The sequence below is a fragment of the Anopheles cruzii genome, chromosome 2 (assembly GCF_943734635.1).
Source record: "Anopheles cruzii chromosome 2, idAnoCruzAS_RS32_06, whole genome shotgun sequence".
NCBI classification, from domain to species: Eukaryota; Metazoa; Arthropoda; class Insecta; order Diptera; family Culicidae; genus Anopheles; species Anopheles cruzii.
The window spans coordinates 52,982,202-53,008,466 of record NC_069144.1 but is presented as its reverse complement, the minus strand read 5'-3'; the positions used below and the strand labels follow the sequence as shown (position 1 = coordinate 53,008,466).

Genomic DNA, 26,265 nt, shown 5'->3' with positions numbered 1-26,265 from the left:
TTTTGCTCGATCGCAATCAAACAACTTCCAGAATTGTTGGCTCCGGTGGAATGTTTAATTATCCTTCGTTTAATAGACCACCGATCATCGCTTCGGTTCATTAGCCACCGAACCCACTCCGGAGGACGTGGCAGAAAAAGTTTACCTTTCAATCAACCGAACTTTTCGAACGTCTCGCACTGCTGCTCATCGGTGCAAAACGCCGGAGTTAAATTTTAATTAAACATCGATTTTACATAGTTCCGCACAACTTTTCGCAGTCGCGCAGTCAACTTCCGACGCGTTCCGTTCGATCGATCGCGCGTTGACCGGCAAGAAGAGCAAGTGTTTGAGTTTATGAATTATCACTCAGGATCTGGCGCGCGCCCCAGGGTCATCATCATTCCGTTTCCGACTCGGCGCTGAATATTAAATTAGTGCCCGGCATTCGATTCGTTTTGATCTCAAGCGAACCGTTTTACACGGGGAGCCGTGAAGCGCGGTTCCGATTATCACCAATTAGTAGGGTGGTCCCATTCTCCCGGTTCGAGCATTAATTTGCACTTTCTACAAACTCTGGCCGAGCCGAGCGTCTTTCGTTCCGGTCTGTTCCGTACCGTTTTTTTTTTGCGGCTGCTCCCATCTCACTCATCGCGCATCCTTTTGTCTGTCTTCCAGCTTCCTTACACGATATCGGTCCACTACGACGACAACGAGGGATCGGTGCAGCACCCGGAGCTCGACATTCCGACCAGCGGCATCATCCCGCGCACGGTCGAGTCCTTCACCGTGCACATCGTTTGCTGGGGCAACGTCACCAAGGAGGTCCCGGTCGGGATCCATTTGCACGTCGAAGGGCCACCGAAGCATAACGACACCAAGTTGATTATCAAGCGAAACCGAATCTGTATCAAAGGTGAGCGATGGCCGTTGATTGCTTCCTTGTTCGGCAATTAGTTTGGGGGGCCCTTTCACGGAGCGTCTCGTCCGTTGGTCGACAAGGTGTTGCCTTAAATGTCTCGTTTGAGGGGTCACCAATCAACACCGATCGGCCGATCGGCTTGCAGCTACTAATTCCGCGCTAAGCGTGGTCATGCAAAATGCATACCAAATGAATTTAAATGGTGAATCCCTTGGCGCATGAATTCCTGATTACATTCCCACCCCGTTGGGACCAACAATATTTTTCAGATTAGAATGGCACCCACCCACGAAAGGGATGCTGCGCCATTATCCTGTGCCCTGATTTGTATTCTGCGCGGAACGTTTTGCCGGTACTCAAAAAAAGGCATCCTTTCGCGTCGGGATATCTTCATGCGGGAAATCTTGGTCAGTGTCGTGCTGCGGCACGCTGTCAGCCCAAATCCATCCCGGGGCACGTTGATTGCATGATATTCTTCTGACCGTTTTTTTTTTCTACCGGAAGGCCGCATGGGTATCGGCTTTTCAAAACGATGCGGCATAAAATGCAAATTGATGGCTTCGGGCGGCTACCCACTTACAGTTTGCCGCTCTCCGGATCTCGGAGTGAAGCTACTGATTTCGGATAAAGGTTTCCGTGGTTCGATGCAGCCGAGCGCGTAACACATTCTGTCAATCATGGGCGGGTTAGAATGTATTGATCGCCATTGTAGCGCCATCAATTTCATTTTAGAAGCCATTAAAGTCCATCCAACATCCAACACCGTCGATTTGTTTGGCCACCGGAAAGTCGGATTCATTTTTCATTTTTAGGTCAAACGCCGGTTTATTTTCTTTGTGTTTCGAAGTACCCTGCCACTTTTTTAACTTTCAAAAGACAATCCATTAGCTGATTTATTCATACTCAAATAATTACAATTTATCTTTTAATTTAGGGAATAAAACATTTGGAGCCAGTTCCATACAGCGATCCTTTTTCCGACGGTTAAATGTTTTTCTCCTTTCCAGGAATGCATCCGGCACGGAACCGTCTTCCAGCGGCGGAAATCGCACCCCAGCAAGGACCGGCGCTCCTCGGAGCGGCCGCCTGTGCCCTGGGCCTGGTGCTGGTCGTGGGACTGATCGCCAGCGCCATGTACGTGCGAGCTCGGAAACAAATCCGTCAGGACTCCTTGCAGTAAGTCTATCTCGTTCACCGCACGGACCTTAAACTGTTTTATTAAACAAACTAGCCTAGATTGTAATGGAAAAAAACATATTACAGGCGAGCAACTAATCGTGCCGTAATTGAATTTTTCTCGTCCGAAAGCATCGCAGCTACTACTTTTGTGGCCAAAAACATGTTTTCGCCACTGCTGCTTTTTTCTTTTTTCACCAACATTTTTAACTGGCCAATGAGCTAATATCGGTCTTGTTGCCCGGGACCTCGGCCAACATCTCCACAACGGTTTCCGTTTCTTGTCCCCCCGACCCCCGGATGGTATGTTGAGCAACATGGCAACATATGTGCGAACATGTTCATTTTATCCATCCGTGGCCAGACGACACGGCCGAATGCCGTTGTAGCGTGTGTGTGTGGGTGTGTGGTGTACTTTCCCTTGTCAACAGCCACCGGAACAGATTTTTGAAACGGCGAACAACGGAGCGAAAGGATAATCCAGCTGCCAGGATGTTACTCTCGCCTTCCCGTAGCCGGTGTCGGCGTGGTACACGGCCCGTTAAAGGTACGGGAAATTTATGCTCCACCGGATTTACGTAAGCCCACGATGCATGACCGGTCCCCGGAGCAGCTACGGCAGACAATGGGTTGCCTCAGGGTCCTTCGGCCAGTCTGCAGGGTGCTGCATGCTTACGAAAAATATGTGTCCTCATATGAAACATCCTTTTTTATTTGTTTCAATGCGTCTATGCTGTCCACCCCAAGGGGCCATACGTCAATACGTTGTGCAGGACATGCATTTTTGTAATTTCTTATCGCCATGGTGAAAACTAGACCGAGCACCATGTTAAGTGTGCCGATAGCCAACATTCTAATCTTGACGCCATGATGGTGTGTTCCTTCCTTCCTTCTGCCACTGCGTAGCACCAGCTTCACCACGGCCGCGTACGGCAGCCATCAGAATGTCTTCATTCGACTCGATCCGCTCGGGCGGCCACCGAGTGCCAACAGTGGTTCGTACGCGACGATAGCCAGCCTCAACAAATACCCGATCAGCGAGTCAAAAAAGTCATGTAAGTATCCTGCTCCTGGGGCTCGGTGTGTAGCTCTCTTAAATGGCTCGCACCCCGCAATGGCTTGCTCCCTTCGGGGAACGGGGTTCGGGCCAGTAAAATCAACATAAAACGGGACCAACGGCTCTAACTTTCGCTTCCGGCTACGCTCACTTGCAGGCTTTCGCAGCACTCCGTCCCCTTCGCCGTACGCCACCGCGCTCCTGCCCGTCGGCCAGAATGGGACCGCGGTGGGGACCGAGGCGGTCTACGCTAAACCGGAATCGGCCTGTCCGTCGCGGGTGTCCTACTACGCTTCGTCGCAACTAACTCAGGTAAGCCGTTGCTGCTGCTGCTGTCCGGTTTCAAACGCACGCCCTTCGGCGAGTCCCTTTGAACCTCTTGTTCGAGTTGTCCAGAAGATGGACTCTCGGTTGCACTCCGACCAACCTGTGGTAGGGCCCGTTGTCCCTCCGGTGGGTTAACTCCACGAATCGTTTATTCACGGTATACGGGATTGCCGGTTTTGTTTTTTTGGGGTTGCCAGAGTAATTCACCACGCCGGTTGATATCATTTATCGAGCAGCCATAAAATATTCTGGAATTGAATCGCCGAGGGGAGAATATGACATGGCCATGGTCGCAAAACCCCTAGCCACAGAAGGGGATGCTTTTCTGTGAAACGCGAGTCCTTTTGCAGTGTGCCGTAGTGAATGCTCCATACGAGCGAGCGGCTCACACTGATTGTGATGTAAATTATGTTACTTTTTTACGATTGTGTTTTACAAATTCACATTCACACAATTGCTTATTTAACATAACAAACGCAATGTCTTCAATGCCACTGAAAAGCGGTTACCGTTCATCCATAAATGTAATTGAGTACGCCGCCCAGATAGAGTCATTTAAATAAAAACAACGTACACCGACAAAGTGTGGCCGTCCAGCAATGTGAACGCATCCTGCGGGAAGGACTGAGCGAATAACTTCACCCGATATTCCGTTCGCCAGAGGTGCCCACAGATCATACTTGGCGTACGAGGACCCCTGTACGAAGCATTTGGACGCACAAAAACAACAATATTTTACACAAAATATCAGCATCGGAACCGGCCACCGGACGATGGGGCCACTGTTGCAATATTAAACCGCACCACACAAGTCGTTCCAGGCGTCGCAAAATGGCGGCCATTGTTGCGTAGTGGTCACGCCGCGTAATTACTACGGCGGATGCTGCGGAACTCAAAACATCTGCGCTTTTGACAAGGAAATTTTAAACCATTTCATCATTACCCAAGTTCTATGCTAAGCACGTGGTCGTTGCGCTTCATTGTGCGCTTCGTTTCCGATACTGATTCCGCACACGGGTCGGCTTTCTTATTTATGCTCATCCATCAAACCTGATGTTTGGATGCCGTACCGTGCCGAAAGATACCGTGATTAATTTTCATTATCGCGTCCACCGTTTTCTTCTCGTTTAAGGTTCAACAAAGCGGATTCAAAAATACAATAATGAATTGTTCAGATTGGAGGCAAAAATGTGGAAAACATTTTCTTTGGTTCCTTTCTTTTTGGTTCGCAAGACACAGGGGGGCATCGGGCTATCCATTCTTCTCGCGGACATGTTGGGCGCTGAACTCTGGCCGCTCGTTTATTATTAAAACCTCGCCCAGACAAAGCTAGGCAAAAGTGCTCAGGCGTGACGCAGGCTTTTCGGTTGCGTAGCGAAAATTTGTCACCGAATTGAAAATTAACCAATTTGAATGGGATGGAATATCCTTCGGGGTTCGCGTTCGGAGAAAAGTGGCAACCAAGCGTGGTCCGATTAGTCTTCAGTCTCAAGCGGATCGTAGCATCTTTTGATTAGGGAGGGAAGTACCCGGTAAGATGGGCATTAAAGTTTGGGGCTCTTTTCCAACTTTTCCACCAATTTAAATAAGGTTTCCGTTGCGAGTTGCTTTAAAGAACTCAATAGCGGTCATAAAGCTATGCAATTTTAATAAAGGTTATAATAATTATAATTCTTATAAGAAATGAGCAATTTAATGCTTAATTTATAAACCTGAACCCAACAAGCAAAGTATCGCAGTTCACAGAACTGCGCATGGCGAACACACGGCAAGCCAAAATGGTAATTATGAACATTGTCTCAATGAAGAATTGAAGCGACGCTAATGTACGCTCCAAGCATAGTTATGCTGGCGAATTTTCCGCAACCATTTCCGCGGCGCCCTGGGGTAGGGTGGTGACATAAATTGGGTGAGCCACTCGGTGGAGTTTTTTCACCGCCTTTTCGCCCCAAGGGCGGCCGTGGTGTTAGTTAAAAATTAATAACAATAATGAGACTCGTTGTCGCAGCGAAACATGAGATCGTCCATTTTTCATCCCCAGGAAGGGCCCCCCTCTTTGGGCTCTCTCTCTCGGGGCGCTTTGAATTTCCATTACGGCCGGGGAAGCGCCGGGTCGCTGCATCCGCCGAGGCTGGCAAATGGATGAGAAAATGATCCCTCGACACTGCGACCGCACCGCAGGGATTGGTTTTGGCGAGGCTCGCTATCTGTCTCTTTTCCAGGCCCCTGGAAGGTGACATCCTTGGACGGCCGCAAACACACCACTTGACACAATTTGTAACTGGATCCCCCCGGGTCACCTTCGGGTGCAAAAATGTGTTTTATGGTCGGAAGGAGCGAGAAAATGAAGCTGAATGCTTTTGTTTTAAACTCACAACCAGTTAGTGGGTGGTCGTTGCAATGGTTCTGATGGAAGTTTAGGTAGCTTAACATGTTAAATAAAAAACGATATCCATACATTGTTGGTCCTTTGAATATCCATCAGTCCACTATCACTACATCCATCATGACCGAAACAATATTCCACAACTTTGCAGTAATGATCGGAGTTCTCGCCGCCGACACCAAAGTTGGGTGCCAGCCGAACCATTAAAAGTAGCTCAGAGCATAATTTGCATTCCATTCTCACACCTCCCGACCGGCCCGATCCAACCCGTCCCGGGCGTGTGTGTGTCACCTGTCACCGAAAGTTTCATTTATTTTCCGGGAGTTTCGAAACTTTTCGCCACTCCGAGCCACCCGAGCTTCATGCGGAAAGTGTACAAAGTACGTGTATTAATGATGTGTTCATCGTTAATTTCAAACTCCCCCCCTCCCCTTCCGGCACACCCACCTTCCCACCGGCCAAGAGGTCGCTCCTTGTGCTATACCTCCCCAAACAAAACTGGCACCTTCTGGTGCTTCATTATTTTCAACACTCGCTTTGAAACCGGAGACCCCGTCGGCCCCATCTTCGGTTGACCGAAGCGAAAACCTAAATCGGAGAAAAAGCAACGTTCCGGTGACAGTTTCCTCTCTGTCGGCCAACTCCTGGCTCGGTGCGAAACAAAAGTGTGAACCGGAACCGGACTGGAAAACGGATTGTTGTTGTGCCTAAAGCGAGAATGAACGAGAGCGGCAGTGTGCAGGGGCGGTGGTGCAACAGGAAATAAGAGAAATGAGCAAGCAGTTTTCGGTCGGTGGCCACGGCCCCGGTATAGGGTTGCTCCGTCGACCCTTTCGGGGCGGCCGGTTTCTTTTCAGCCCGGCGCCAGCGGTCTCGGAGCGTCAGGTGCGCGAGCAGCAAAACCCCAAGACAGGCGAAACCTAAAATATTCAACGCAACACACCACCCCACAAGTCAAGTTTGTGGCCGTGTCAGGTGCACACAAACGGCAACCCATCCCGTCGTCCGGGTCAGGGTTGGGCCTCCGCAGGACCCCCGGCCCGGAAGTGTGTGTGTGAGTGTCAGCGAAAATTATGAAACGCAGGCTGAACGGAAAATTCGCTTCGTTAGGCGAATCTTTTTTGGGATGATGCTGAGTGCTACATCATAAGGCTGCGCCTGTCCCGGTGGTGTGATCTTTAGATGAGCATAAAGCAGACCACATTATCACCTCGGGAAAGCTTATCCCGCAGGCTCGCTGTTTTGTGACAAGTGATACTGTTTTAAGTCAATTCGTAATGGGAATCGATAATTTATGGCGACACTATCAATCAATTGCGAGTGCGGAAGCAACCATCCGGTAGTTGTAAATGGTGGCTTTTTAGTAGGAGTACTTTGAAATAGATAGAAAATGTTTGAGAGTGGGTTACTTTGGGAAGAGATTAAGTTGTTTTTAATTAGTTATTCACCGCACAATTTTTTTGAATATTTGATGCCAGGTCAATGTCCCAAAATGGACCTCCACTTCTGAACGACTCAATAATTACCTTCTTTTTAGATATGTTTGATCTCTGTTTTCACTTATAAACCATGGTTTTTCTTTGAGGTACTTCCAAAATAAGAAGGAATGTGTTATTATAAAAATATAGTTTTAATTTGCATAGACTTGACATTTAATTATAACTACTTTTCGGAACACCGTTGGCGCAATATTTCCCACAGTTTTTACATAGTTCAACAATCATATTCTAAAGCAGGAGAAACAACTCCGAAACTATTTGAGTAAATTCCAAAGGATACCAATGATGTGTGAAATGATCAACTTACGCTAAAGTTGCCATATATCCTCTGGATTACAGAGCGATTATCTCATGTTGGGCGATGAACGATGATTGCGCATCATTCTAGGTTAATCGTTGAAATCTATCGGCTTATCAAGATCCAATAACTTGATTCGTTGCACAGCAATGCCCAAACCACATTCATTGTCAGACCATGTTTGTTCCGCAACCGAATTATCAAGATTAATTTAAGATTTTTTTTTGTAGCGCGAGATTGTGCATATCTTTCGAACAGCACGTGGGTCAATAAGTCCATAGGATTACGCTGTTTCTTTAACAAAATCCCCATAACTACTTGCTATTTACTATTTGTCGAATTTTGTCGGACAAATCCATCCTAAATAACAATTTTAGTGTTGGTGCACTCAAATTGATGCAATTATCAGAGTTCGAACTAACGTGTTTCGCAAAGAAACCGATGAATCGGCTGTTCATATCAAAAGGATTGCTCGGGCAGGAGTTAATTTGTGGCTGGAGTCTAAGAACTTATTTGTCGGATCTTACATGAAAACTTGTCGAACTCCAAACACCAGTAGCCCAACTGTTACTGCTCTCTTCTAGTTATCTCTTCGACGGCCACAGCCAGCGTCCTGCACATGTGTGGTTGAATAATTGATTTTGATGGTGTGTCGAGCGGTTCTCGATTCTATCGTTTCAATTAATCACTGACGCCGTTTCTGGGGCCTTTCGTCCTCCCGTGCGCCCCACAACCCCACGATTTGTCGTCCCCTCAACGGAGATACGTGACACCGTTTTTTTCGTCTTCATCTTCTTCATTCTGGCACTGCGCCACAACCATCGACTTGTTGAACATGGGCGTCCTTCTGCAGGACATTTGTAACGCCTGACGCTTTACATGACCCGGGTGCCCGCCCTTTTTGCGGGTGGCCATCAGCACGAGCATATGGATGCACTTTGCGTTCTACCGTTGTTTAGGCGGAAGAGCATAAATATACTTTCACTCAAAAGTTGTGCTGCAAATCTGAGCATCGTTGAGTGAGGGACGTTACAAAACCGAAACACATCCCGCTGCAAAGAACTGCAAAAGGGTGGACCAGAATTCTCAATCACCTTCTACATAGTATTAATCATTTCCTTTCACTTGCTTCTCACGGGGTTGCGACCATCGGGATGTTCCCGTGGTTTTCTTTTTTGTCACTCAGACGTGAATCTCGCAGATACCGCCAGTGCCGGGTTTTCTTTGCCTGCCGGGACCGAGACCGGGACCGGGAGGTGTTGTCTATAGGATTTTTGAAATAGCAATTCATTGCATCGGTCATCTCTCCGAGGATTGCGAGCACATGGCCAAGGCGAAAAGAGGTCCGGATTGTGAAGTGCTTGGTATGTAATCTACCATAACTATAAAATGGTAATAATAATTAACAATTAATAACTCATTGTACAAATGTATCTTAAGCTCATTGAAGTGTCTTAAACAACTTAACAACCGCTTAGTTGTTATTTGAAACTGTTTCAATTCTGTTTCTTCACTTTGTTCACTGTTTCAATTTCTTCTTAAATAATACTTCTGTTGAAATTAAATCAAATTTCAACAAAGCTTTTTAGAGAATAAATAAAGACGTATTCCGTACTAGTTACGCAGTGATAAAAATGGCTCCAGCTCCTCCGACACTCCAGAAACTTATCGACGCTGGCTTCATTGGCACGACTTCATACATACCGAGCAGGATTCATTCGCTGATTTCACCGTGGAACGGGTGTTGATGGATGGAACGCGGAGTTCAAACTGACAATGGAGTTTTCCAGGGCGGCCCCTTCTACCGGGGTGCATGCTTTTGACCAAAGGCTTCTGGCATCCATTTATCAGCAGCATGCTCAGCTGCAGCGGCCATCCTCTGTCTCTCTCTCTCTAACTCTATCGTCTCCGGCTGCAGAAAGGATGCTTTCGAAGGATACTTCGCTACGGTTTTTTCGCCGTCCACGGCCACGGCCGTAAATGCAGCACCCGAGAGGGGCGAGCTAGCGCGATGTTTTATTCAGCAGATACTCGGCATAACTTGGACTCGGTTCAATATTTGAGCTAGAGCACGGGCAAACAGCGCTCACGGCGCGCTCGGTATGGCGATTACTAACGAACCGCGATTATTTCACGCCAACGGCAAAGGCGATAATAAAAGAAAGCCTTTAAGGACGAAAGGCTTGGGCGTCCGTACACACACACACACACACACACACATATATATTTTCGGGCTTTCCGGGCGCTTTCGGTTTATCATTCCATCGCCATTCTTTCGCCAAAATAAAAGCCCTCAATTATCGAGATCGCATCGCACCCGGGGTCCATTTGCTTGAAAGGATTTCCGAAACGGTGGTGCTCGCAGTTTGGCCTCCGGTGCGGTGTTCCGTGTCGGAGAGCTGACGTTTTGTCTATTGTTTAACATTTTTGCGATTTCGAATCATCAGTTGGGTCACTTCTGTGTCAATTTATAGATTGATAAATAATCTTAAGTAATGTTTTTCTTACCATACACGGCTAATTTGATTAGAAGTTGCGTGAAGAGGTGTGAAAAGTGTAGTGATTTGATCAGCAAAGCTATAAAGAAAGCCTTGGAGTAGTAAAGTAAATTAGATTGTATCGCCCGGGATTAACAAATAACCTGCTGAAGATATCGAACGGGGCCAAAGTGCTATAAAGCGCCCATGACGACACCAAACAATTGTATCGCATCGACGCAATCTCTTCAATTTCACGCAACTGCCTAGCGAAACGGGTTGCGCCCGAACGGATCCGTCCCGAGCCGCCTCAAATAGCCCGATATCTGCCTACATCCCACCTAATCCGATCGAAGAGTCGCCAACTAATCCAGGGGCTTAATACGAAAGTAATGCCGTCAGGCCGTAAGACCGTTCGAGGCATTACCGCCACCAAACAATCCCAGCACATAAACCCAAACACACACACACACCGGTTCGGGTTCTCCGGGTTTTCGGTTTGGGCTTATCAAATTTCTTTAATCATCAATGAAATACCGAAAACAACGACGCAGTGCCACTCCCAGAGGACCGTGCATGAAGACGCAACGGCCCACCCCATGGCCGTGTGTGTGTCCTTTCGGTCGATCCTTGCCACCGGAACAGAAAGACGAAGACGGTGGTGCCACAATGGAGAGTGTCTGGCGGCCGGGCGGAGCTGTGCAATCGGCCCTGAAATTTGATTTCCCTTTCCGTCAACCCATTTCCGGGAGGCGTGTGAAATGTGGCCTCGGCACGCAATGGCCAGCGGGCCTGCGATGAGCAGAAAACTCGTTTGCGAACCGACTTCGAAGGCTCGGTGCCGTGGCCCGGTAGCTTTTTGCCGCCCTATAACAAGCAATGACAGTCGTTGACGCAAATAGGCAGCAAAAATAGGTGACGACCGGTCGTCAGTTGCAGGGAGCTCTACCTTACAGACTGCGGCACAGAGAGACCGGGAGAAAGGATTGACTTCCCCGTGACCAAGGCAACACCACGTAACGAGCCCTCTGACGTGCCAGTAACTCCGGGGGAATGAGCCCCAAAACTGTGGACATCTTCCAAACCCCCGGCCCATCCTCACAGCCCTTTGCGTTGCTCGCTTAGCGTTGGCGGACGATTGGCACTGCAGGTTGCAGGGATCTGATTTTGCGGCACACAAATCCCCGGGCTCTCGGGGAGACATCTTGTCGTCGAATCTTGTCGGCCCAGTCAGACGTTAATGCCTTCATTTCTTTCGCCACCGCAGGTCTACAGCCTATCGACGCCGGCCCGCAGCATCCACAGCAACAGCTCGAATCCGAAGGACAAGCTGCGGCGCATCGCCGTCTCGCCCGGCACCATCCTCTGCCAGCAGCTCGTCCAGGAGGGAACGTACGGTCGCATCTACAGTGGCATCCTGCACCATCCGTTGGGCGAAACGCGAGACGTCCTCATCAAAACCGTCGTCGGTGAGTGTTGGGCGAGGGCGTGAATCTGGCTGTGCGGGCAGCGGTGCCCTGCGTCATGCGCGCATGGAACGAAATGCTTCGTACTTGAGACGTTCAGCAGAATAGGAGCGAATTATTGTGCGACAGCCGATTAGTCGGTTGATCGACATGCAAAGGACATTTCGTATTTTTTCACAAACGCATACGTTCTTGTATTTTCATTTGACCTCGATGTCAAGTTATAGTTAGTATGTTAAGTATGTTATTTCAATATGTCCTTGCTGAAAAGGGTTCTTTACTTTGTTGGCCTTTGTGTGGGTTTGTTACGTTTCGTTAGTTCATCTTGTGCTCTGCTGTTTGTTACTGTTCCACTTTTGTATTTCCTTGTTTTAAGGTCTTTTTATGGTTAGTATTAGGTGCCAACCAGGTCTTTTCCATTTCTCGTTTTCAAGAAAACATTGATTACCCCTTTTTAATTCATGATTGCACACGTATTTTGGTTTATATGTCTTTTAAATTGCCTTTAGTTAACTGTTGTGTTTTGATTCAAAGTTTTATTATGCTACATTAATTTGGCTTTTTATTTGATCCAGCTTTTTTTTATTATTGCATTAAAAATTACTAGTTTTTAACCGGTTTAGCTTTTGTTACTATGTGATTTATATGTTCTATATGGTTCTTTGATAAAGCTTTCAATATACATAGACACTTCTTCATGTGATTAGGTTTATTTTCATTTCTTTAATTGCTTATCATTAGTTGATTGAAGATATCCTACTATATTAGCCATTGTTACAAGGTTATTCCTGTTCATTATCTCATTCCTCTTTTCCTCTTTGTTTAGTTTGAATTCTCATATTGATTATAATTTCATCCTACTCTTTACAATTGGTTTCCGGTTTTCTTATTTTACAATACCATAGTAAGCTTTCTTTCTAATGCTGCAGTCGAGCACCACTCGAACAGAATTCCAAATCGACCGCCAGTGGTCGGACGATGGAACGACTTCCAAATTTGATAATCCCCAAAAATCTCAATCTCTCGCCCACAGACGGTGCCTCGCTGAGCCAGGTGGCGTATCTGCTGTCGGAGGGCTCCACCCTGTGCGGCATCTCGCACCCCAACATCCTGTTCCCCGTGGCTGCGGTTACGGAACTTTCGGGACCCCCAAAGGTGGCCTACCCGCTGGCGGCGAAGGGAAATCTCAAACTGTAAGTAAAACAATGTCCCGTAGCCGAGAAGATTTATTTACTTCCTTCGCCAGCTTCGAGGGTTAGGTTTTCGGTGGAGGCTTTCGGCGGACCGGAGCGCCCCCGGACCGTGATTGTGTGTTGGACATTGCCTCGCACCGAATCACAGAGTCACGAACACGGCGCGTTTGCAATACACGCCACACAGCTCGCCCCGCAAAAGCGGACAAAACCCACAAAAAGTGGGATCACTTCCTGAATAAACATCGCTTGACAGTTGTGCCTTTCTGTGTTCTATTTTTTTCTCTTTCGTTCGCCTGTCGTCCTTTCGGTTTTGGGGTCCTTTTCTCCAAATGGTACTACCGTTTCTGCCACCGCCGTGACCAAAGACGCCGTGGTCGAAAAGTCTTCAAGACATCGCCATGTCTTGGGCCTCCTCGGGGGGAAAAAAGGACCTTTCTGCCACCCCCAAAAACCACCTGCAGCATGCGGAGTTGCTGCCGGCTGCAAACAAAATGTCATCCTCCTCGCCCCCGTCGGTGGCGCTTCCGGCACCAGGGAACGGAAATGTATTCACTTTTCGCTCCATTTTGTGTGCATGAATGTCCTGCTTTCGAGGGAGGAAAAAGCCACGAATCCTTTTTACCGGCGGCCACCGAGGCTGCCATTTATCAAATAGACATTTAGCAACGTGCCCACCCATCGGCCCTGGTGGGCCAATAGAGGACCGGAGCGGGGTTTATATTGCCGGTGCGGTGCTATCGAATATCAGAAAAATCTGTACCGTCCTTCGTCAGGATGCGCCGGCCAGGGATCGGCGACGACCCAAGGACAAGTGTAACATTTCGCAAATTTTCCCAGAACCCAGTAGCTGCCGGCAGGGCTTTTGCATGGCCTGGCGCAGCGGGGCTTCCATTTGTAGCGGCCCCTGTTTGGACATGCCACAACATGCCGATGTTTGTTTAGTATCCTTTTTCGTGTTGATGCCACTATACACACCGGAGAAATTATACCCTCGGTGGAATGTTACGGCGGGGCAAATTCTTCGAAAGGGGCCGAAAGGCTTCTTACATTTTTCACCCTTTGCTATCGATACCTTCCGACGGTGTGCTCCTTCTTGGAGTTTTGTTTCATCTCGATAGAGAAAACAACAAGTAAAAATAAATAAAACGAGGTGAATAGGAATGTAAAAATTGAAACATGTTTCACTAAAACAAAAAACAGAGGATATTAGGGGCCCAAATCCTTTTTGGACTATGAAAGACGGAACCGAATTGAGGTAAAGGTATTCGCAATTCGTAACTTATGTGATCAGTCCCCAAAGTTGGGTTATTTTAGTTAAATTAGAAAATAATATCAACACATCTGGGCTGTTATTAAATAAATTTTTGGGAAACTGTGTCAAAGAAACAAGGAAACCCCAACCACAAGCAATCGTCAACCTAGGGAGCCCTAGATAACGGCATGGCGGCCATCTGGCCTAAGCCTAGGCACCAGGAAAAACATCACATTCGACCGCTGTTTTCCATACTACGCTTTTCGTTGCCAAGGATTATCCTGTTTTTTCCGGCGCTCGGTCCTCCCGACGAGCCCGTAGGCCGGAGTAGGCCCATCCAAACAACATCCCGCACTGCTAATGCCCGATAGTCGCCGTTTTTGGCAAACCAAACCTCAAAAGCAAATCACCATAAATTTAAAACCAATCTACTGACAATCTGTCCCTCTGGCCGGCCCGTTCCAGATACCTGCAGAGCTGCCGGGAGATTGGAATTCAAAATTCGCAGCTCAGCACCCGACAGCTGGTGGAGTTCGGGCTGCAGGTGGCCCGTGGCATCTCCCACCTTCACTCGCTCGGCGTGCTGCACAAGGACATCGCCACCCGGAACTGTGTGTAAGTAGTAGTCGAGGCCGACGACGATATCATTTAACGCCATGCCCGGGAAGATGGAGCGCATAAACATCGCCATCATCTCGTCGGCATGGCCCGTGGACTGGACGAATAAAATCACGCCCGCCGGCACCCGATCCCGAGCAGTGCCACTGTCAGGAGCAGTGGCAACATTACTCTTGTGTGCCGTGAGTCGTTTCGTCGCCGGTCGCCTTCGTATTAACGACACGCTGCCGTCGATTCGTGGTGACGGAGCTTTTTTCGATTATTTTTCACAAACTTTGTAGTGTAAACAACATCCGGACGTGCCGTAAAGCTGGGCACCGGTAATCTAATTGGACTGTTTTCTCGGACAGCAACTAAGTTTGGTTGTTTGCAGGCGACACATACCACGACACCCAGTGAAGGAACACGGCTTTAGTGTCGCTTTGATTGAGTTTTTGAAACAAATTGTTTTATTAAGGATTTCAGTCATTTATGTCGTGTTGATAAAAATAATAATCTTGACTGTTGCTTCTTGTGCATCATTGCTCCATAATGTTTAAATTCTGGAGCTATCCTTCAAATTAAAATCACGACATTAGAATTGCAGAAACCTTCGCTCACATCCCAAGTAACTTTATTTTTTTAACGTGACACAATCAAATGTTTTTAGTTTAAAGTCAAATGAACAAAATGATATTTTGTGTGTCAAAACATATCAAATCGAGGGAATGCGTAGAACCCTGCTAGCCACATCTAAAACATCAGCCGGACAATTGAAACTGACACACCTGATATGAAATCAAAAAGGTAGACTCTGTCCAAAAGACTTAGATTACAGTTCTTGGAGACGATTTCGAAAACCAATGTCCAATATTTCTACAAAATAACATAACCAAACCATCAACATATTTTTGCATGTCCATTCGTCCTTAGTGTGACGCTTTATACTTTATTTCATCATTCAGTATGACTGCTGCTACTAAATGACTTTCACAACTAAATACTTTTATTTGATAGTGATTAACCTTTGGTATCATTTATTTTATTCTAAAAGCTTAGACGAGACAGTTTTATAACAGTAAAATATGACATAAACCATAATACAAACACTCAAATATGAAATTTAACATTGTTCATTTATGATTTTTCACTTAGTTTCAATAGTTTGGAATCAAATCCCATCTCCCTGTACCCGGAATAAGCTCTGCATAGAAACCAAACAGCAGTTTTAGTGTCATTTTCGGCAAGTCTTGTTATGTTCCTTTCGAAACATGCAACCTTCCCGTATGCGACGTATTTTCGCCTGTTTTCGACATAAATTGAAATGGAAACCGTGTCCTTGGTGTCGAAAAACGAATCATAACATTAACGATGCAAATCTGTGTTCTGTTTCCCTCTCTCTCTCACTCTCTGTATCTTCCGTCATCAGCCTGGACGTTGAGCTGAACGTTCGTGTTTGTGATAACGCGCTGTCGCGTGACGTCTTTCCCAGCGATTATCACTGTCTGGGGGACAACGAGAACCGGCCCGTCAAGTGGATGGCGCTGGAGACGCTCGAGAAGAAGTTCTTCACCGCGTCGAGCGACATCTGGAGCCTCGGTGTGCTGCTCTGGGAGCTAGCGACCCTGGCCGCCATGCCATTCGAGGTAAGTGCTGCCGGTCCTCAAAGCGCGCCATCCTCCCAAGGGTCCTTTTCCGAGCCGCCCGTCCGCCCGCGCGTGACTCATTTCGCCATTATGGCATTACATCAATCACAATCATCCTTCGCAGCCCTGCGCTGTGGCGCTGTGTGCATTAAAATATTATATTTGCTCGAACCCGTCAAACCCGTGGGGCCTTCCCTATTCGTTAATGGCCCGCCTACGGGCCGTCTGTTTATTTATGATTTCGTCACCCAACCGTCACCCCGGCCGAAAAATGGAGATTCCCGGCTGAACCGGGGGCCACACTCTTAACACGTCGGGAACGCATCGAGTGACACGGAACGACGGACAAACCGACAGGTCAAACAACGATTTCCGGCCCCACAACATTAGCGCGGGCTGACGATGATGGCGATGTGTTGACCTACTTCCGATGTCGGCCACCGCCGCCATCGTTCGATGACTGTAATTTCGAACCATCCCCCCACATGGCGAGCCGATGAACGGACACAACGGCCATGCCGTGAAGGACATGCCTCAAGAGAGGCAACATGCTTTTCTCATCTTCGCCGTCGGCCACACCACGAAAAAGGGACGACCCAATATTGGACCGAGAGTGGCGTAACGAAAATAAACAGTAAACTCGGCGCCCGGCGCTGTCCGGCGATAAATTTCCGTCCCGCAACCCACGGAAGGACCATCGCGGACTGGCCTCCTTTGAATGCTTCGAGCGCCCCAACATCGCACACGCACATTACATTGATTATGAATTAATAATAAATGGCAGACAATTAATTAAATTGATTCCGTCCGCAGCCCACGGGTGGCCACGGGATCTTGAAAAGGATAAAGGGCCTGCATGGAAAACCGGTTGTCAGTTGCCCATCAGCGGACCGGAGTGCTCCGATGAGCGTCACTTTGCCTTAATGCGCAACAATAATCATAATCATCGGTGCTCGCTTCCGGCTTCCGGTACAATTGCATTGTGTTCCGCCTGCAATCTCGAGCCGTTTAGCCGTTCGTAAATCCGGGCATGTGCGCCCCGAAAGGCCTCTTCGGCGCTAAAGTGTGTGTCTTATGTTATGTCCTCCCGCAACGGAACGTCGTTTAGTGCGCACCCCAAAAACGGCAACAAATTTAAGAGAACAAATTCTAGCAACATGCTGCCGTTTCCATTACGCAGCTCATTACACGAAGGAATTCGCTCACGAATCCTGCCCCGCGAAGCTTCCCGGAAGTATGTGGGCCAACTTCTTTGCCGTTTGCCGTTCGCCCTGCGGCTTTTCTTTTTTCTCGCAACCATTTTCTTTTGTTATTAGAAGCATCCCATCCTTCGGGGTCTATTGTTTTTTTTTCTCTCCTCTTATTGGGTCCATTTTGGTCCTTTATTATCCCAGCGCGTCTTTCGGCCTCGGTTCGTGCAACATAATTGCAAACAGCCTGGCCCTGTTCCCTGTTTCGTGATCAAGGAACACGGCCCAACGTAAATGTGACGCATTTTTTTGTGGGTGCTGGGTTGAACCCTCCGCAGCGGACGCTCCCTGGCACGGATTGGCCCGGACGGAGTAAATTATTTCATTGTCTTTGATCCTCTCTTCGGTCCCCCACGGTTGTTTCCGGATTTTGCTGTGCAAGCCCCGGCCTAAGCTCACCCCTTTTCGCGTGCACGTTGAGTTTTATTTGCTTTTCACACTCACTTAACGTGTGTCCCGTTCTGGACGAGCGGGCACGCTTAATGCGCTCGCCTTCGTTCGTTGCAAAACGTTGTCCCCTCCGTCCCGAGGGCTGCTGATCATTTGTTGTAACCCCGGCGTGGCCACACGTCTCTGCCGGGGATGGCAATTGAAGGATGGCGAATACCCATTTAATAGTGGTAATGGAATGGATTAGGATGCTCTCTAACGTCCCACTTCCTTTTTCTCTCTTTCTCACTGTGTTCGCAGGAGGTGGACTGTTTCGAGTTATCGGCTTATCTGCGGGATGGGTATCGGTTAGCGCAGCCAGTCAACTGTCCCGACGAGTTGTAAGTATATGCTTTGGCCACCCCTTTTTTGATGATGCAACATAAATTATCTGTTATATGGTGAGGCTTCCGTATAGTTTGGGTGAATGTTGGGACACAAATACTCATCTTGCAAGCAATTCTGTTTTTGACCCTCATCATGTTCACTGTAACGATGAGTATTATTGTAGAATCAATATTTGTGTCGTGTGTTAGTCACTAAGACTTTATCGCTAAATTAAAAAGACCCTTTTGTACAAATTTAGGCTCCAAACCCAAAAGGATTTCGAAACATGTTACATTGAACATCGTTTCGATTCATTCATTTAGGTTGTAGTTTCAATTGATTTTATGACAGAATCGGATGTTCTATTTTCAATTATGCCAGCTTTTTCTAATAGTGTTTCTAATAATACTTCGGTGGCTTTGGTATTGAATATTTTTTGCTGTTTTGTATGAATATTTGACGTATTAGCAAAGGATTTACAAGCTTGATATCCAAAATAAGGCCCCTTTTTCTTCGTTTTTATGAGGCAGTTTCATTGAAATATTAATTGCTTCAAATAAAGAACGCCATCCGATGCCAGCGTTATGGTTACTCGTAAATCTTTTTCAGTTTTCAAACCACTAACTCGTTTCGCAAAACTCTATAACTTGGTATATCGCTACTTGATTTTAAAATGTCTGTAAAACAGTACGAACACGTTCTTTGTTTCTTCTCCTTTTGACAAGCCCTTTTGATTTATTTGGTTAAATTTGACAAACAACATTAACTCTGCTTTTTGTCTCTTTTTTGGCATTTGCCCCGCCTAATTTTAAGATTGTCTAAAGTAAGGAAGGAAGTCCTTTTAAAAGGATTATTTGTATGAATCCTATATTCGAAGAAGGAGCTAAATATGTCCTAACGAAGAGGATTGCTTTTTTCCTATATTTACTCTTACTTCTCAAAGGTTTGAAAGAAAATAAGCTTCCATTAACTCGATTGACGAAGGTTGAACTTCGGTTCGTTCGAAAAGAGTTCTTTCGCACATTTTCTTCGTATCGAAAATTTATCTATCTGAGATCGGTTACGTTCAAACAAAATGACGTCACGTCGTGTAACGTATGCACCCAATGTCGCCTCAGTCATTTCAATCAAGCTCGCTGCAGACAATTCTAAAATTTATCAAAATCTAACGGGCCGATAATAAAACCAAAATAATAACACACGGGACGCCCGTACCGTCGGCCAATTCATCAGCGAAATTGGTCGGAATTAATTTTTCGTCCCTCATCGGGTTAACGCGAGTTCCGTTTCGCGAATTGGGCGCCACGGCCCGTAAAAGGCGCGTCATAAAAATTGCTAACAACATGCCGTAAAGTGTTTATCGTTCGCTTTTCGCTGAGTCAAGAGAATTTCGAAACAAATTGCTTTGGGTTGTCTGGAAAAAAATGTTTTTTGAGTTCCGCGTGCCACCTTTAGCTTATGTTTCGCATATTCGATCTGCAAACAGGAGCCGCCCATAATCGAGTTGCCACTCGCACTCCCATGATGATGTGGCCTAATGTCTGCGGACCGTAAAACGTGCTCCGTGCGCTGCGGAAAGCACACCGTGGAGGACAATTTGTAACGGGGGCCATGGAAAGCATGAGCGCATAAAGGTGCAAATGATCAAATTGTCGCCGTTAACCGTTATCCGCGAACAGGATCCCGGGCCGGGAAAAGCTGCTGCCACTGATTTGTGTCGATCCAGACCGACCCTGTGTGGCCGGTGGAAAGTAGCAGCCTCCTCCAAGGCTGGTTGTAAAGCTGCACTTTATGTTACCGCCATAAACCGTCATTGCACGGCCGTAAAAATGCTTCACACACGCCCGGACACAGCCCTCTAGGTGTTTATGAATAAAATTACCGACGGGCCGGAGGCGCGAAAGCGAGACGACACCGAGACGAGAACGGGCCGCACACGTGCGCCGCTCGCCATCTTATGCTGCTGGCGTACTGTTCCCGCCCCGATGGACCCACGTTTTTGCCTACACGAAACAAACAAACAAACGGCCACCGTCGTCGTCGTCGTCGCTGTTCGCCGAACAAGATATTAATAGTTGCCCCAACAATGGTCTGCACAAATATTTACCCAAAAACAGCATCCCTGGCCATCATCGGCAACGTGTCTCGGTTTATTATTGTTCAGTCGGTCCAATAGGTGGTGGACCCAGAACCGTGTTTTTTCCCTCTCGAGGCTCCCCATTGTTGGCTTACACAACTGACAACGTCGGATGCTGCTTGTCGCAATATTTGCATACCCACAACCCGTTGGAACTCAAACTGTGGGGGTCACGGACTCCGTGAGCATAACAACTGCACCGCTTCCCAGGCCGGACTTCCCAGTTGGAACTTCTTTCCTTCGCACCGGAAACGATTGCCATCGCGAAGATCTCTATCGAGGGCCTTTGGCCGCACCCAGCTCATTCTCCCTTCGTGGGGAGCGTCCTTATCGGCCTCACTTTCGCCTCACTGCCGAGACACGGACCGACACAAATTTAATGCTCATTTATGCCATACCGCCACGGTTCGCGCGCGCCGGCGAAACATTATCGTTTGTGACTTTTCGCCCCCCAGAAAACATACAAAAAATAAACATTGCCAACTTCTTCCCAAATACCGCGCGCGGTGCGGTGAATAAAAACAAACAAACGATCGTATTCGTCGCGTCGCGAAACATAAAAACCCATTAAACTATCCCCCGAGAGGCCCCGCGGTGGGGCCGTAGCGTCTGGCCACCGCACCGGGACGACAACTTCAAACGCAGCATAACTTCGCGGCTTCGCGGCGTTCGCGGATGTAAAATTTCGCCGGTCGTCGCGTGCAGGCTAATGGCGTTGAATAATTCAACTTTTACTCTTTTTTTTTTGTTGCTCGAGAGGCAAACGGCAAATGATGCCGATAAGGGCCGCCAGCGCCGTACGCCACTTTCAGGCCCGCGATTGTAATGGGGGATGATTTTCGAGTTCCTTTCACTCGTGATCCGTGAGAAAAAAAACCTGGATCGTAAGAGGGACGTGCGAAGTTTCTGTCTTTTTATTCCAGTTCTTAACTTTGCAAAGCTTACTGCCAAAAAGTGTCGTCAATTTGTGGGTTGGTGTCCGTAAGGAACTGGAAATGGTGGACAGAAAGTAGTGTCCCGTGCCGCTACATCAACATAAACTGCAAAGTTTGGCGCCATTTGGCGAGTAACTTTGCAATTTGTGAGGCTGGGTGGTGAAAGTTTGTTTTTATCCTTCCAATCGATGATGATAGCGTACAAAAATCGAGATTAGATTGGTTTATGGATTTCGTGTGAATAATCTGCGTTCCGTCGAATGATACGTTTTGTTGGGGCTTTACAAGGGCGCGAAGGAAAGTCTGCAGTTCTGAGTCGATAAAAACTCGCGCACTTTCCAACATGTTGTAAAACCATAAACTTCGATAAACTAGTTCCACGAACTGAATGTATGCTGTCCCGCTTTATTTTTATGTTTAAATCCTTTTTTAAATATTTGTTTTAAAATTATTTCAGTTATTTTTCTTATTCATTTTTTTTCCTGTTTTTCATTTATTGTTTTATTTCTTAAACAGAATCATCAAGCTACGTATCCTGGCACCTTATAGACACAATTTAGACCAAATAGCACAACACTTAGACACAAGCAAACGGCTACACTTACGCTTAGAGTAAGCAAAGCACCAGAAGGACCTAGTGCCTGTAGTCATTGCGCGCTTCATGCAGTTTATATACCTGGCATAAAATTTTCTTTTTAGGTTTTTTTAAACTTCAATGTGCTCTTACGTTACGTCTAATTAATAGAGAAGGCTGACACTTAATGCGTTGCGATGCTTAACATAGCCCTGATCTAAGGAAATCGTTTTAAAGACACGGTCGCCCAAGGAGGGTTTCGTTGAGGACGCCTCAAAAGAACAGTTTCACGGAACAAACTAGCCAAGTAGTCACTTAATGTTTTCACGGGGACATTACAGTCAGCCTAGCACAGAGAATGACTCCAATCGATCGTCAGAACCGAGGAAGACAATCGATTGAAGTCAACTCTCCGGAAGTCCAAACAAGATGACAACGGGCCAGACTTATCATTTTCATAAAACACTTCAGCTAAATATTATATTAATCGTATGTAGTGTTAATTCGCATCCTCTCGTTTTTGTAACTAAATCATACGTCTGTACTACTACCATGCAACCAGCCATTTGTAAGAAAAACTATACGAATGAAGGTATTTCCGTCATTAGAACATTGATTTGAATTCTTTTTTGTTGTAAGGGCCTTGATTGCAAGTTTCATTAGCTACCAAATCAATAACAAACCAGTTACACGAAACATTAATTATTCATTGAACTGTCAGTGCTCGGAAATAACTTTATCGGCGCGCTAGCTAATGAAATACTCGGGGAACACTTTGACAGCATTCCACACTTTGTCTTGCGGATTAAAATCGGATCAGTCGAATTTTTCAAGCAACAAATTGCCCCATGCCAATTGCCACCTCCCAAGCAACAGAGAGAGAGAGAACCCCAACAGATGGTTTCCCGGGCCACCCCAGAACGGAATTTACTTTTCGATTTCCCATCACGAAGCTCCCATTTTCCCGCCCGAAGCGGCCTCACGTACGCAAAGTAAACATCCGCCGTAGTGCCGTCGAAGCGCCGGGCCGCACTCAAAGTACGTTGGCATAAAATTAACAAAACATTAAGCTGCAATAATTTGCCGCCCTCCATCTTTTTTTTTTCGAACTGGCCGTGGCACGCTGGGCACGGTTTCAACTTTGTCCATTATCTGTTCCGGTGGCCCCAGCCGCGATCTTGCAGATGTTCGCGATGTTCCGGGCAGGGGAAAGAAAGGGCCAAAGCGACAAACATCTCGACGCAACATTCGAACGCCCAATCCGTCTACCAAAGTAATCCTTTGCTATCTCGGATGTTCCCGCCTGGTGGCCCGGCCCCACAGCCTGGCGACCCTTCTTCGACTCCGGCTCCGGCTCCGGAGTTAAGTTTTGTGACCATTGTTTACCGCTTTATGCAGAGTGGAGTCGACTGAATAATGAATGCTTAAACAGAGGCATCATATTTTTCGGTGGCGAAAGTAACTTTTGCCGCCATCAAGCGCCATGCGACGGAGATAATCTTTGCAGCGACAAAGAAAGGGAAACTTCATGCTCAGCCATGTCCTTTTAGTAGTTGTCGTGCGGGGTTTTCAATTCGCCCCGCTGGCTCGCTCCACGGATCAGCGAAGGCCACACTGGCTACTGTTGGTGATGGCCGCATAAAAGATTACGCCCTGCCCGGCAAGGCGTCGTCGGCAGGCGTCTCCGCAGATCATTTCATGTCAATTGAAGCGAAGCGCATAATTTCAAGCTGCCCAAGACTGCCAAAGGGCCGCCCGTCACAATCGAGTTAAATAAATGCCGGAAAAAAGTAAACAAACAATAGCACGCGGAAAAGGACATCAAGCCATCCGGGGATGCTGGTGGCGGCCCCCCCAGAGCGGATGCTGTCGCGTAGAGTGGCAGCGACGCAATAAAAGCATTGGCTAATTGAAAGACAAATTAATCACTTTAGATTTATTAATTCAATTATCGAGCCGCATCGGGCACACCCCGCAGCTGGGACCCTGGTTCCCCAGTGGACAGCGACATTCGGACGGCTGAAGGCGAGTTTAATGGAGTTTAGTCGCCGGCGACCGAGTTCATAAATTTTAGCTCCTTCGCCGGAGTCCATGTTGATGCGCCGAGCGGCGATGCTGGCCGAAAAATTGACCCATCTGCTGTTTGCGCGCGCCGGATGTCATTTGATTTAATTTTTTCCTCCGTTGTCTGTGCGGTTTCACGGAGAAGCCGTGACGCGGTCGCCTTAGCCGTGGTGAGTAATAGCGCAAAAGCGGTTCCTTTTATGGCTTAAGCAAGCAGTCACCGCCATTCGGGTGCCTTAAGACTACAGTCGCGGCAGCACCACATACTTGCTTATGATTATTAGAAGTCATTATTTCAATGTCTGCCCGTTTAGTCATTGTCACTTCATGCCCACACCGCCCTAATCCAGCCATAATTGTGATAATAATGAGCAGTTGTGGCCTGCGCGTTGGCAGCTGCAGTATCATCGTAAATGATTTATTGCTAGCTGAGCCTCTCGGATTCGGTCAAAGTGTTGGGGCTGCAGTGAGGCTTTTCTCTCCTGTTGCGTTACGAATGGGAGTGAATTGGCATTACCTAGATTGGCATGTTGAAAGGAAGTAGTTTTTTGAATACAGTAATCATGCAGTGGACTACAATAGCTACTTTTAATATAACCATTGTAATAAGGTTCATAGGTAGGGATTTCTAATGTTCTATTCTGAAAGTTCCGGGCGGATACTGCATCACACAGAATATTCATCGTACTTTGTGTGATAAACGAAAACTAGTGGTCGGATGTATTCCAAAAGCGGACAGTGGCTTATGGTGAAGCTTCCTTGGGTGGTAGAAACGTTTTTCGGTGCTACAACACGTTCTCAGAGGTCCGAGAAGCTCAGAAGACGTCGAAGGACGTGCCAGTCACCAGAGCTCACCAAGAACAGACGAAAACATGGAAAATGTAACGAAAACAGTGTTGGCCAATCGTCGAATCACCATTACAGAAGTTGTGAGGACCTGAACATACCATCGATTGGCTCTTGCGATTCGATTTTTACCAACGATTTGCGCATGGGACTAGCCTCCGCGAAAATTGTTATCAAATTGCTCAATTTTGACCTTTGCTTGTGCGCGAATTTTTGGCTCTTGCTGTTCATACTTTTTCTCATTTTAATGTTTTTCTTTTATTTTTCTTTTACGCTCCGAAGTAGGCACCTAGCAAAATGACAACAAATATTATATTTCGTCAAGTGTTTTGAGGATTGCAAAAAATATTGGCATAAGTGTAACATAAGTACTTATTTGACATTATTTTGAAGCATTCTTCTCCCGCTGTGTAGGCAATTTTTACGTTTGTGTTCGGCTTCGTATGTAAATTAATACTTTCTTTCTTTCTTTTAGCGCCCTAAGTTTGCTTGTCGAATATTCGAAGCGCATATCACTAACGATTTTCACCATCATTCAACTTAACCCAAATAAGGACCGCAACTTCCTGCAAATTTTTTCAAGTCTCATACAAAAATTGCTTAGTAAGCACAAGACAAAGAAAGGGCGTTTCCGACGTTCAGCGTTTTCCCTTCTTTCTAATGATTTTAATTAAACTCCGACCGAACGACGGTAGAATTATTGATTTCGTCCTCGGTCCTTACGCCCGGCCGAGTGCACTTCGTTCAAACTGGCGGTTGAAAAATTCAACACGTTAATAATTTAAAATTAAAATGTTCTCCCAAACCAAAATGTCATTTCGTTATTAAATGGCCAACATGGCCGACGGGCCCCGAAGCCCTGAGGCCCGCGGCCACCACGGTATGCAAATGAGTGCGAAAAAGTTCAAAAACATTTCCCATTCATTTCGAACCGAACCGGTGTGTGTGTGTGTGTGTGTGACGCGGGGTTCCGCCTTCCGGCGGTCAGAATCGATCAAGAATTCTAACGAGCCGGTCCCCTCGGGCCGCCGACCGGATTCCGGATTTTTTCGCTCCTCCTAAACGCCCATCGTTCATTTCGTTCCACTTCTATTTCGCAGCTACACCGTAATATCCTGTTGCTGGCTGGCCGACTACAAGCAGCGGCCCTCGTTCCCGCAGCTAATTGCCTATTTGCACGATTTTCATGACGACCTCGGCAAGTACATTTAGAGGGTGCGGCCGCAACGTTAGGGACCGCGATGGTCCGCGGCTCTCAGCACTGCACCCGACCGACGCTGCACACGAAACGCGAACGCGCGGTGGTCCGTGTCACGGAAAATGTGAGAAAATGTGCACACCGACCGACCGCGCCGGATGAAAATCGGGACCGTTCGCGCCGGCAGTTTTTGTTACCGCGTCAGTTCGCGGGGCCAGCTGCAATCC

General features: G+C 47.2%; 1 protein-coding gene across 1 annotated transcript in view; it reads left to right on the top strand.

Annotated features, from left to right (window-relative positions):
- The window catches only part of LOC128266949 (tyrosine-protein kinase Dnt), a 40,232-nt gene extending 14,180 nt beyond the window's left edge, over positions 1 to 26,052 (top strand). The window contains exons 3-12 of the mRNA XM_053003738.1: positions 658 to 895; positions 1,909 to 2,077; positions 2,984 to 3,132; positions 3,292 to 3,446; positions 11,389 to 11,590; positions 12,621 to 12,780; positions 14,501 to 14,650; positions 16,062 to 16,278; positions 18,219 to 18,298; positions 25,941 to 26,052. Of these exons, the coding sequence (XP_052859698.1) occupies positions 658 to 895; positions 1,909 to 2,077; positions 2,984 to 3,132; positions 3,292 to 3,446; positions 11,389 to 11,590; positions 12,621 to 12,780; positions 14,501 to 14,650; positions 16,062 to 16,278; positions 18,219 to 18,298; positions 25,941 to 26,052 (1,632 nt within the window). The remainder of the gene's footprint in view (positions 1 to 657; positions 896 to 1,908; positions 2,078 to 2,983; positions 3,133 to 3,291; positions 3,447 to 11,388; positions 11,591 to 12,620; positions 12,781 to 14,500; positions 14,651 to 16,061; positions 16,279 to 18,218; positions 18,299 to 25,940) is intronic.
- The last annotated feature ends 213 nt before the right edge of the window (positions 26,053 to 26,265 follow it).